Raw genomic sequence first — 12,373 nt, 5'->3', positions numbered from 1 at the left:
AAACAATTTCAAAATCTCAATGTCCTTTTCACCCCAGGAATTATTGATTTTGGTCGAATTTTGTGTAGTTCAGAACAAACTCAATTTTTTTTTTTTTTATTTAAGGTGTGTCACATTGTCAAACCAAGCAACAGTTTTGTTCGGATAAAGCCATAAAGGCATGCATGTGGCCCATGAAAATGCAACTCAATGGCTCTGAGTGACACCTACCCACACTCCTGTCTATAACGACTCTTGACACTCGATCCCACTCCACAAATACAGAACTAAGTCCAGATACCATTTTCTGTTCCTCTTTTTTCATCATCCAAAGCTTCTTCTCGGTAATCACTATGAAATCCTCTCGCAGATCTCGTTTTGTTTCCCCAAGAACTCCCACCTTCTCCACCGCCACAACTAAAACCAAAACCAGTCGTACAGACAGAAACACCACCCCTGAATCCCAATCCATAAAAACCACAGAAATTCCAATCAATTCAAACTCCATTAACGAAACCCTAATAATCCCAATTCCATCTAAACCACCTCCGATTACCGCTATCGTTAAAATACAATCAACCTATCGATCTCACCTGATTTGCAACATGATTAAGAAAATCTCATCAGTAAACAAAGAAGCAGATGAATTAGAAACCCAAATTCAACAGCAAGAAACAGTTAATAAGATTCGGAGTAACGAGAAAGAGAAATTAAGTATGAATGAAGCTTTGATGCGTTTGTTACTGAAACTTGATTCTGTGAGAGGGGTTTATGAACCAGTTCGTGAATTGAGAAGAAGGGTTAGTCGGAGAATCGTAGGGTTACAAGAGATTTTAGATGCGATTACTGATGAAAGAGTTAGGGATTCAGATGAGTTGATACGGACTTGGGAAGATGTTGTTGCGGAAATGGAAGGACGTGTTTGTGAAGATTTGGCTGGGAGAAGAATTAATGGTGATCAAGAGAGATTTTTGATGGAGAAATATTGTATTGAAACTTTAGGATCGTTGCTTGGAGAGGTTTTTCAGAGGGGTTTAAAATTTCATTCACTGAATACTTCTTTTCTGGGGTGTATAGATAGATATGATGTTGGAAAAAATTGGGTTTCACAAAGGATGAATGAATCAGAGAAGAAAGTGTTGCACTCCAAAACTTTCAAGGCTTGTATAAATTTCTTTTAGACAAATATTTCTACCCTCCCAATAACAATTGGCGATTACAACAGGTATGCGAAATATTGCCTTCAGGATACAATGAAAGCCCTGCAACGAAAACTGAATTCAAGGTTTGTACCCCTTGATTCAATCAAGAACACACAAAGAGATTTCTGATTTCTGATGATGCTTTTTGAAACAGAGAAAACAGATTGATTTTTCTTATATTTTTAAACGAAACTGGGAGAAGCTATTTATAAAGGGTTTTGCACCTGTTGGGAATAGGTTTTTATTCGCCAACAGGTTTCTATTCACGAAACGTCGGGTTCCTTCATCAACAGACATCAATGGTGTCTTTTGGATTCGAAATTTTCGAACAGGCTTTTATCGGCCAAATAAAACCGTCAGTTCAAAAAATTCTTCCGGGGGCGTTGCCCCCTTGAAACCCCCACCAGGGGCGGTCTCCCCTGGACCCCCACGACCTGACCTGTCAGGTCGACCACAGCCTGGGGGGCGATGCCCCCCAGGACCCCCCTTTGGTAAGCGGTGTTGAAAATATTCCAACATATGATACTTCTGTTCTGCCTTTCTTTTACCGGTGCCGGTCACCGTGAAACACTGTAGTTATGAAAAAGAAAAAGTTATGGCATCAAATTTGGTTTTTCAAAATTGTCTAATGCTTAGTTAAAATGCATTGTAAAGTTCATTCAACAAGTGAAAATGAACAGGTAATTGCTGCTCATATGTTTTGCTGGCTCCTCACTCAGTATATGCAGCTGTTGGACATGAGCGTTGCAATGCATTTTGTGGTGGTGCATCAAAAGTTATAGAGGGAACAGAAATGGAATTCTAAAGTAAATATTTCAAATTATAAAGTTGGTGGAAATTTTATGCAAATTCAATTCATTTTACTAGTTACAGTTACAGAGAAGCAACTAGTACTGGCTTTTTAAATGGTAAGAGAAGCCATTACTAGTGCTCTAAGTCTAAGCATGTTGTCAGACTCCTGACTAAGACTCGCTTGAGACCAGTTAGGTTCAATCCAAGTGCAGTTTGATCTTTCTTTGAGTTGTGAAAATCTCGCCAAGAGTGACCAACAGAATGATACCTGCATGTATCAAGAGAATAGTATAGAACCTTTTCGGCGTATAACCTGGGGAAGTAGATATTGTTCTCCGTGGAGCGACTGCTGAAAAACTGGATGTATAGCTGATGAACAATGCATGCTTTCCTAAACTGTTCAGTTTAACCCAGACCATCTCTGAATCATTTAATATATATATCTCTACCAATTTTCCACTCTGTCCTACATTCACTAGTAAAAGTTTTTCTTCACACTCCACCAGATAACTTGGATAAAAACCACCGAATTGTTTCAAGGATTTTGGAAGTATTTTCCAACTGACACCGCCTTTCACATTAAAAACTCCTAACATTCCATTATAATCTAAGCAGTAAAAAGCTCCTTTATAAAAAACCGGGTTGTTAATACATGGGACAAAGTTATCCTCAGCACAGCCTTCATAGTTGAATTGATAAATAGTCCAACCAGCTGTTCTATTTCTTCCTCTTCTTCCCAGATTAATGACCAAGAAATATATTTCGTTCTCACCTGCTATTTCACACCAATTAGAGATAATAGTCACCACACAATCACGAGAAGTAGGCACCGACGAAAATGACATTCCATCAAGTACATAATCATCAGGTATATCTGGGAGATGGATCACTACTCTTGTAAATGGATTATAGCAGAATACAGTTTTTTTCCCCGTTAGATAACAGGAGCCACCCATCTTTTGAAAAACGGATTGTAGCACCCACAAGCAATTGATTAGACAATTTCATGAAGTACTTGTCATTATTATGCATTGGGTCAACGACATCGCAGATTGCCTCTTCATCATCTTCAGAGATAGAAATCAGCCATGGAGATAAACATGTAGTTGTTATGGTCCTTGGAATAGCCGATGTTCTGTTCAATGCAGGGAGAAGTACGGAATTTTGTTTGCAGGCTAAACGAAAATGATTGTAATCCACTGGATGGAGAAATCTTGCTATCGCCTCTGAAATGTCATTACTATTAAGAAGATCCAACTGTTTTAAGGCTTCCAATTCTCCTCCACTGTTAGACAACCTGCTCATGTCCTCCTCTTCTGTATTGGCTGCAGTTGTATCCTGGCTTACTAGAAGATCTGTTATTCTTCTCCTTCTTCCAGCAACGTGCTTGCTGGAAAAAAAAAGAAAAAAAAAAAGCTAACAAATAAGAATGTGTCGTAAACACAATGTGGTTGTGGTTGCATTTTTGCTCTATTTTACCTTTTTACTGTTGTAGGCATCATTATCCAAGTGGGAAGAAACCATGGAGTTGGAAGCTTCAAACACGGCATGATAATTGTGGTAGCATTGTCTTCTACTTCAAATGTGTACAAGGTTTGATCTTCGAGTAGTGTATAAAACAAGCAACCTCTTTCAAGACCCATGTCGGCCGCAGAGCAGCACGCGGTGGAAGTGGAATAACACTTTCTAGACTCTAATGTGTCCGTGTTTATGCACAAAAAGAGAACATGATCATCTAAAGTCTTCAACAAAACCCAAGTCATTGATGAGAAATCCAACTTGAAAATATGCGTTGAGGCAACTTTCTTAAATCCTCTTGGACTGCAATTTAAATGAACTTTGAAGATTTCATCACCAGATTCAACCCAATGTTCCATGAAACGACTGAATTCCTCACCTCCTCCTATCCATGTGAAATCAGCATGCGCAATATTGATCAATCTAATATATTGGGTTTGTTTATTATCGACAACATGCTGCCATAGTTTTTGTACATCGATCTTTATAACCCAATTTCTTGCAAAGTCTGCCTCGCAGAATGCGTATAGCTCACCTCTAAAGCAAAGCAGCGACTCAATAGATAGTCTAAAAGAATAATCGTCAGGAGAAGTTACAAACAGCACCTTCGTTCTCCATTGTTTGTCTCCAGGTCGACAAAAAGCTAGTACGTGCATATCCTCAGAATTTTCTCGATAGTTTACCCGTTTAAAAAGTAGGTATACCATGCAGTCTAGGTTGTCAGGATCAGAAACACTAGTACTCGTAGGTGGTGAGGATAACACTCAGTCGATCAAAAAATATTGTTTTGATTTGGTATTCAAAGACTGTCGATCAATGTCAGGTAATCGAATAGTTTCCAATGATACAGGGTTCCACAAGAAACAATCATCTAATTTTGAATTAGCCACAGAATACTCAGCCTTATCTTCTACATTTCCAATAACAATTAGCCAACCTTGATGAGATGGTTTGTGATAACATGCTCTTCCTTGCATCTCTGGTATAGATTTTATGCAATTTCTATTACTGGGTTCACAAGGATTATAGAAACTCTGAAATTTCCTACCTTTTCCATAAGGGAAAACAAGCCAAGGTGCTGCCATTGGAACCGGTGGGCGTTGTCTTTCACTTCTCTCATCTGCTGCCTTCGTTACTGATCTTGATGCAAATTGCTTTCCCATGAAAAATATGTAGCTAAGTAGATAGGAACTTGAGAGGATTAGGTTTAGTACATGAAGAAGCAGATGAATTAGAAACCCACAACAAGAAACTGTTGCTAAAATCTTGATTCTGTAAGAGGGGTTTATGAACCAGTTCGCCAATTGAGAAAAATGGTTAGTCGTAGAATTGTAGGGTTACAAGAGATTTTACATGCAATTACTGATGAAAGAGTTAGGGATTCAGATGAACTGATACAGACTTGGGAAGATTTGTTGCGGAAATGGAAGGACGTGTTTGTGAAGATTTGGCTGGGAGAAGAATTCATGGCGATCAAGAGAGATTTTTAATGGAGAAATATTGTATTGAAACTTTAGGTTTTCGTTGCTTGGAGAGGTTTTTCAGAGGGGTTTAAATTTCATTCACCAAACTTTTGTTTCATTTCATCATGTATGCCCTTTTTCCTGGGGTGTATAGTCATTATAGATACATACTTCTGTTCCGGTGCCTCCTCTTTATTTTCCCGGTGTCGGTCTGTTTGGATACCAGAAACAAGAAGTGTTTTTAGATTTCTCAAAAGTCGATAAGTTAGTTTGGGAACTACCTAACTTATAAGTTAAAAAGTAAAAAGGTAAGTTTACACAAAAGCTAGAAGTCAATAAATACGTTCTTCAACCAAAGAAATTGCTACAAAAAATGCACCATTGCACCTGATCGTGACTCTCAACATATTATATAATTTGGCACCAACAGTTGAATATGGAAACATCTAAAAAAAAAGCAAATCGAAGATTTTGCGTCTCAAATTGGTCCGATTACCACTTTAAAACCAAGTGCCCTGCAGCTAACTTCTGTTGGGATTTAAGTCACAAAACAAGATATCCATAAGATAGCTTCTCCTGCAGAACTACTACGAAAGTCCATTTCCCGGTATTTAGCATGATGCTCTATTAATTGATCCATCGGAAGTGGGCGTTTCATGCTTCTTTCACAATCTTTGGGAATTTCTTTCAGTTTTCGAGATTGATCTATGAACAGACGAGGGTACCCAAATACACCTCAATCTAAAACTTTTCCATCTATAAGTCCTTTCTCCGAAAGTGATTGTTTATGGACTGAGTCGAGACAATACAACTAATCGGTTCACACTTCGTGTGATCGTGTATGGATACGAGATCGAGACAATACGACAACAAGATAACTCGTGTGATTGACTATGGATACACGATCGAAACAATACAACAACGGAGTATGTTTACTTGATAAAAGGTTCGGACTTAACCAAACACAATAGGATTGCTATCAAGTAAATAGGGATTAACGTTTGTGCATTTACTTCTGATTATAATAAACAATTATAATTGCGGAAATAGAAAAGTAAAAGACACACCAAGATTATGTTAACGAGGAAACCGCAAATGCAGAAAAATCCCGGGACCTTGTCCAGAATTGATACTCTCAGGATTAAGCCGCTATACAAAATCTAAACCAACTTCGTATAGTTGAGACCAATCAATTAAACCTATAGTTCACCTAGTTCTGTATGTATCCCTGTGCCTCCAACTTGTAATAAGTCACGCACTTGGAACAATTCCTTTGGTTCGTATTCCAAACAGTAAAGGAAATATAAATCTGTTCGGTAACAACTCTTTTCGAACAACGTGATATGAATTTGACAAAAGGCTCTTCCGTTTATCCCAATAAATCCTTTGTCAGGTCCTTAGAATCTTTTCAACAACTATCAAAGTAATTGTTAAGATTATGCAATCAATACTTTGAATCACAAAGAAACGTATTGATGCCGATCTACTCAGTCCAATCTATCACAAAGATAAACCGATTATAGTTGGATCCCTTTCCAGCCGAAACCAGTTTTGTGCATACCAAAAATTATGAACCCAAATATCTTCTTTTTCTTCAAATCTTCTTTGATCTTCAATAAACCCTTGCACACAAACAACTTGAATCTCTTGTAATCAATCACACACAGAATGGAGTCTGTTAACAATGGATTATCACAAGAAGTCTTTAGATCTACAAACAGTCTAAAGATCCCCGTCGAAACTTCGATCTAGTTTGAGTGAATCTTATATCAGAAGAGAAGATTCTCAAGCATAAACAAACTAAGTGCAATCAAAGTTCAACCACCGTTAGTCAATCAAATCAAACGAAAACTAATAATAAACTACAATTATCTAGTTTCCCACCAACGGTACTAATAGGGCTTCTCAATCCCAAAGAAGTCTTTAAACCAAGTGGTCATAAGAGATTTCGCCTAATTAGGTTACTTTCCTCTCCGAATATGCGGCTCCACCAGTAACAACACAACTAGGTAGTTTTGTTGGCTCTGAGGATTAGTTTTCTCGAAATGCAAACTTCAATATTTATAGACCAAGGAAGTTTGGACACCAAGGAATTTCCAAAACCGAATATTCTCAAAGATATGCAATAAAGCCAAAATCGGTTTTCATAATTCCTGGAAATGCTCTGTCCAATTAATGATCGAAATCTCAGTAGAAAATCTCCAACTAGTAAATGCACATTACTAATTTTTATTTTCTAAAGATATGCATTTTAATTGCTGGAAATTAAAAGCATATAAAACTAAAACCCTTAATTAAAATATTCTCGATTTATTTCGATCCGGGATTCTCCTTTAGCCATTAAGGAATATCTTTGAACAATAAAAGATAAGAGTTACTGCACATGTTCAAAGTATGTCGACATCTTTACTTTGTAAATCCTTTTTCATGTTTACAATCTTGGAACCGATTTGCCACACTTCCAAACAAGTTTAGAATTGGTTCATCTGACTTCCAAGAACTATGTGATTGATTATCCTATCAAATCACCATTAATGGGTTTCACGGTTCTACCTCAACATAAAGTTTCGGTTCTACCTCCAAGTGAGTACTAGGACCGGTTATACTAGTTATCATAAATTGGCTAACTAAGTACTAGGATCGGTTACCACTTCTTATGGTAAAACATGTAATCGGTTGACCAAGTTATAGGATCGGTTACACCAACTTACTAAAAATTGTTAAACCTCTTACAAGGATCGATTACACTCTCTCTTGTGATCGGTCACACCTCTTACTAGAATCAATTACCCAATGGATAGTATTTAGTCACACCAAATTCAAGATTTCGATCTTACCATCTTAGGTGATTACTTAAGATCGGTTTCACTAATAAAAGTCATACCAATACAAAAGTCAGGCCTTGTGAATAGTTTTACCAAGATACATAAACAAGTTATGAGCGGTTATACTAAACACACATATTGGTAATTCAAAAGATTTGCAATGAATAACAATACCAATAAGCCTGGCGATTTCCCTTTCGATTCACAAAACAAGTTTATGAATTTACTTCCTTTAAACGAATATAAAACATTGTTTCCTAGGACGAAATCTTCACCTATACCCATACATAATCACAATAGCATTCATACGATTATGTCGATGTATTTTATACGAAGTTCAAAAGATAGCCGTTATATTTCGTATTATAATTCTTTAATACTATGTATAAATAGAGTATAACCATTCATAGCTTCGCAGTTATGTTTTCAATATGCATGACTTGAAAGATACGTTAGGGAATGGAACAATTCAAGTCAAACATTACTAACCTCAAGTGGAAGGATGATGTCATCGTTGTAGCTCCTTACTTCTTCACATTCTTCAAGTCTTCACGTAATACTTGTAATGTCTCATATCCTAATACTTTCAAGCTAACCTATATGAAGTTGACTCTAGTAAATAATCAAGCGACTATTTAAATGAGTTTTGTTTCACTAAAATATGACAACCAATCTTGACATACCAGCGCTTGGTGGGTTCAACCGAGCTATGCTCTTACAATCTCCCCCTTTGTCAATTTTAGTGACAAAACTCTTACATCATATGAATAAACAAATTACAAGAATTCATTACACATACGCTTGATTCCCAAATCCAACAGCACAATAACCTGTTGTTTGAGGGTGAAAACGATTTCTGCTGATTTTGGTAATTTCGGGTGTGTGGGTGAGAAACGAATTTAAACCCTAAAAAATGTACTGCAAGGGAGTACTTTAGATTCAAGAGATAAATCTGTACAAATCCGGCCTAAACCAAGAACTGGTCGTTCCATACTTGCTTTGGTCACAAAGTGAAGGAGAAGGGTTGGTTTTTGGGAGGGAAGCGAAGATAGTGTTGAGACCAGAATAATTGATTCTGGAAGAGTAGTTGTTTAACGACTTGTATCATAAAGTGGGAAGCTAACAGATGGAAAGCTAGCAAATATTTTCTGAGTGTTGTATCCACATGACAACAACTTGTTGTTCGGTGGAAATAGGTAATATCTATTTATACAAGTCGAAGTGAAACGTACTCTGGTCTCGTAAGAAATGGAAAACGGATGAGTAAATGGGAGGAGGTGGTAACCGGTAACGCCTGGAATTGATGTTCCATAAAAGAAAGCGTTTCACCATTACTCCCTGTATTTACTAACCGCCTCATCTTTATGACACTATCTTATAATGGGCGTAGTGTACACCGCACGCTGTAAACCGCCAAACCAATACCCCATGAGCATCCCCCAGTTTGTGACATGTGTTGATGTCTCGAGTGTTTTCGTGGAAAACATGTAGCATGTTGTTGTTGTCTGGAAAGTTGAGCTTGGGAGACTTGCCGGCTCGGTGGTGACCTTCGACGGTCGAGATTTTGCATCTTAAGAGGAAAGGTAGTCGTTGATTATTGCAACCCTTCGTTTGGTATCCAGTTGCATGAAAGCATGATCGGTATGGCTTTAATATGGCCTAGTTTAGGCGCGGACAAAAGTTAGGGTTTTGGCTTTGTTTAGGCGCGACCAAACTAGGTCCAACGGTTGCCATGCGTTCGCTGGTAACCCTGGACGGCTAAGATATGCATCTTAGATGAAAAAGTGGTCGTTGATTGTTGCAGGCCTTCGTTTTGGCAGCCGTATAGTGAAGGCCGGCATGGTATGGCGCGACAAGGTGGTTGGCATGCCATTGGCACATGTGGCATGGCCGGCATGCCTTGGCGCGGCTTAGGCGTGGCCAAAAACTAGGGTTTTGGCGTTGGGCCAAAGGTTACCATGCGTTGGATGGCAACCTTGGACGGATAAGATTTGCATCTTAGATGGAAGGATGGTCGTTGATCGTCACAAGCCTTTGTTTTGGTAGCCGCATAGGGAAGGCGGGCATGGTATGTCGCGGAAAGGTGGCTGGCATGCCATTGGCACATGTGGCATGGCCGACATGACTTGGCGCGGTTTGGGTGTGGCCAAAACCAGGGTTTTGGCGTTGGGCCAAGGTTACCATGCATTGGTTGGCGGCCTTGAACGGCTAAGATTTTCATCTAAGATGGAAGGGAGGCCTTTGATCGTCGCACGCCTTCGTTTTGGTAGCCGCATAGGGAAGGCCGGCATGGCTTAGGCGCGACAAGGTGGCTGGCATGCCATTGGCACATGTGGCATGGCCGGCATGCCTTGGCGCGGTTTGGGCGTGGCCAAAACTAGGGTTTTGGCGTTGGGCCAAAGGCTACCATGCGTTGGTTGGCGACCTTTGACGGCTAAGATTTGCATCTAAGATGGAAGGGTGGACGTTGATCGTCGCACACCTTCGTTTTGGTAGCCGCATAGGGAAGGCCGGCATGGTATGGCTTAGGCGTGGCAAGGTGGCTGGCACGGCATGCCATTGGCACAGTGGTGCGGCTGGCATGGTTGGCATGCCTTGGCGCGGAGACGTGGTTGGCATGGCATGCCATTGGCACAGTGGTGCGGTTGGCATGCCTTGGCGCGGAGACATGGCTGACATGGCATGCCATTGGTACAGTGATGCGGCTAGCATGGTTGGCATGCCTTTGCGCGGAGACGTGGCTGGCATGGCATGCCATTGGCACAGTGGTGCGACTGGCATGGTTGGCATGCCTTGGCGCGGAGGTGCGGCTGGCACGGCATGCCATAGGCGCAGTGGTGCGGCTGGCATGGTTGGCAGGCCTTGGCGCGGTAGCATGAGAATTAGGGTTTGGCATAGATGATGTCAGTCATTGTTAAGGGTTCTGCCGTGGAACATGACCCATGTAAAAAAAAAGGTACCCCGGTAATTCTTACGTAGGCATGTTGATTGATTCAATGAATGTGTTAATGATCATAGTGACGTCATGTCAGATGTACAGTTTTACGATTTTAAGCCTAAGCTAAAAACCATCATCAACACTTGTATACATTCAATCTTTAAATGCCGATGTTGACATTATAATAACAAAGCTGATACTCTCCCTAAAGGTAAGATAGGTATATTTTCAATCCGCACGTCTTTCTTATTTTCATCATCATATTGAAATGTTACTCCCCTTAGTCTATGCTTTACTCTTTCGTTAGATATAACGTTTAAGCACCATTGTTCTTTCCTTAGTGATACCAAATCAATACAAATTAATATCAATATCACTTGTTTACTCCATATATTTCTCCTCATTTTTGTCACAAAATTACAATGGTACGAGCAAATAAATGACAAACCAAAAGGATCTTACAAATCTTACAAAGAGACTTGCAACCTATAAGAGTTAAGCACGAGGGTTCCACACACCACTTTTGATAACCAATATCAAAACCGAAACTACAAAGTAATTTTGTTTTGATATGTTACCAAGGAAACAATTGCCCGAAGCAATTTTCCCTAATATTTTAGCAAACCAAAAATCGACTAAGCACCTTAGTTCCTTTGCTAAACCGATTGTACAAATACAATCGCTTGTTCGATAAGACCAAAATAAAGATCATAATTAACTCTATTTTTCTCATCAGGCTCTAGTTATTCTCATCAATAACTTAGACCTTTCACTTTTAAACAAGACAAGTACTAGGTTAGTTAACTAGCATTTATTGTTAAGGCATTTGATTAGACTTGAATAACCGAAACCTCCACTTTGATAAGTCTAACTAAGATCAGAATTAACTTAGTTACTCTTATCCGGAATCGAATTGGACTAAACAATTCATCCCGAAAACTTTTTCTTTTGTTAAGCCATAAATAATTCATACAAACCAAATAAATCAACTTGCATGAATATTTACCTCAACCAGAAGCAATTGAAATAACATAGAATTAAAGTAACGCCAATTGCACCGAAATTTTGTAAGCCTAAAAAATTGATACCAAAAAATAAAGAAAGATAACAATAGTTTTTCTTAACCAGAAACAATTGAATCACACACATATCCATACACAAATAATGGAATAAAGCATCAATTGTATCGAAATTTTGTAAAGCAAAAGAAATAAATATATGTAATAAAATCAGGCTTTTCTTAAACTAGAAAACGATTAACTATAAACAAATTCGTTACCTCAAGTTCCGCATCCTCTTCTCCCCCAAAAGATATGTCATTAAGCGCAAGTTCACATAGAACTCTCCCCCGTTATGTTGTCATCCTCTCGCCAAAACAAAAGAACAACAACAAGGACCAACCTTTACCAGATAAAGGTTGAAAACCGGTTTTAACTATTGCAATGCAAAAGTTGAAACCCCGAAACACATATGCTTTTATGCTAAACCAATAGATTCAACATGTTGTGACTTTTTCACATATTGTTTCAATCAGAACCCCTTATGATCCTTTGATAACGCCTACCAACATGGCCCAAAACTCAATCCCGCTAAATCAAAAAGTCACCCAAACCATAAGGGTTCACACATATGAGATCGAATATTAAGGTTAAGAAA

At 38.9% G+C, this 12,373-nt stretch overlaps 2 protein-coding genes across 2 annotated transcripts; one reads left to right on the top strand and one right to left on the bottom strand.

Annotated features, from left to right (window-relative positions):
- The first annotated feature begins 214 nt into the window (after nucleotides 1–214).
- Nucleotides 215–5,058, top strand: LOC113336651. Its single transcript, XM_026582298.1, has 4 exons — nucleotides 215–1,148; nucleotides 3,025–3,127; nucleotides 3,469–3,566; nucleotides 4,882–5,058. The coding sequence occupies exons 1-4, from the start codon at nucleotides 333–335 to the stop codon at nucleotides 5,044–5,046; spliced, it is 1,182 nt and encodes a 393-aa protein (XP_026438083.1). The 5' UTR covers nucleotides 215–332; the 3' UTR covers nucleotides 5,047–5,058.
- LOC113336856 lies at nucleotides 1,847–4,906 on the bottom strand. Its single transcript, XM_026582543.1, has 2 exons — nucleotides 3,453–4,906; nucleotides 1,847–3,363 (listed from the first exon to the last, which is right to left on the bottom strand). The coding sequence occupies exons 1-2, from the start codon at nucleotides 4,196–4,198 to the stop codon at nucleotides 2,880–2,882; spliced, it is 1,230 nt and encodes a 409-aa protein (XP_026438328.1). The 5' UTR covers nucleotides 4,199–4,906; the 3' UTR covers nucleotides 1,847–2,879.
- Nucleotides 5,059–12,373: the final 7,315 nt, after the last annotated feature.

Source organism: Papaver somniferum, unplaced genomic scaffold (genome assembly GCF_003573695.1).
Source record: "Papaver somniferum cultivar HN1 unplaced genomic scaffold, ASM357369v1 unplaced-scaffold_154, whole genome shotgun sequence".
NCBI classification, from domain to species: domain Eukaryota; kingdom Viridiplantae; phylum Streptophyta; class Magnoliopsida; order Ranunculales; family Papaveraceae; genus Papaver; species Papaver somniferum.
Note: the sequence above shows the minus strand (reverse complement) of the source record. Positions and strands in the feature narration are given on the sequence as shown.

Bases quoted from the DNA above. Each gene is read 5' to 3' on its own strand.
- LOC113336651 (XM_026582298.1), top strand. From the start codon at position 333: ATGAAATCCTCTCGCAGATCTCGTTTTGTTTCCCCAAGAACTCCCACC. The intron at 3,128-3,468 runs GTACGGAATTTT...TTACTGTTGTAG, and splicing joins TCTGTTCAATGCAGGGAGAA to GCATCATTATCCAAGTGGGA. The intron at 3,567-4,881 runs GTTTGATCTTCG...GGATTCAGATGA, and splicing joins CTACTTCAAATGTGTACAAG to ACTGATACAGACTTGGGAAG.
- LOC113336856 (XM_026582543.1), bottom strand. From the start codon at position 4,198: ATGGTATACCTACTTTTTAAACGGGTAAACTATCGAGAAAATTCTGAG. The intron at 3,364-3,452 runs GTAAAATAGAGC...TTTTTTTTCCAG, and splicing joins ATGCCTACAACAGTAAAAAG to CAAGCACGTTGCTGGAAGAA.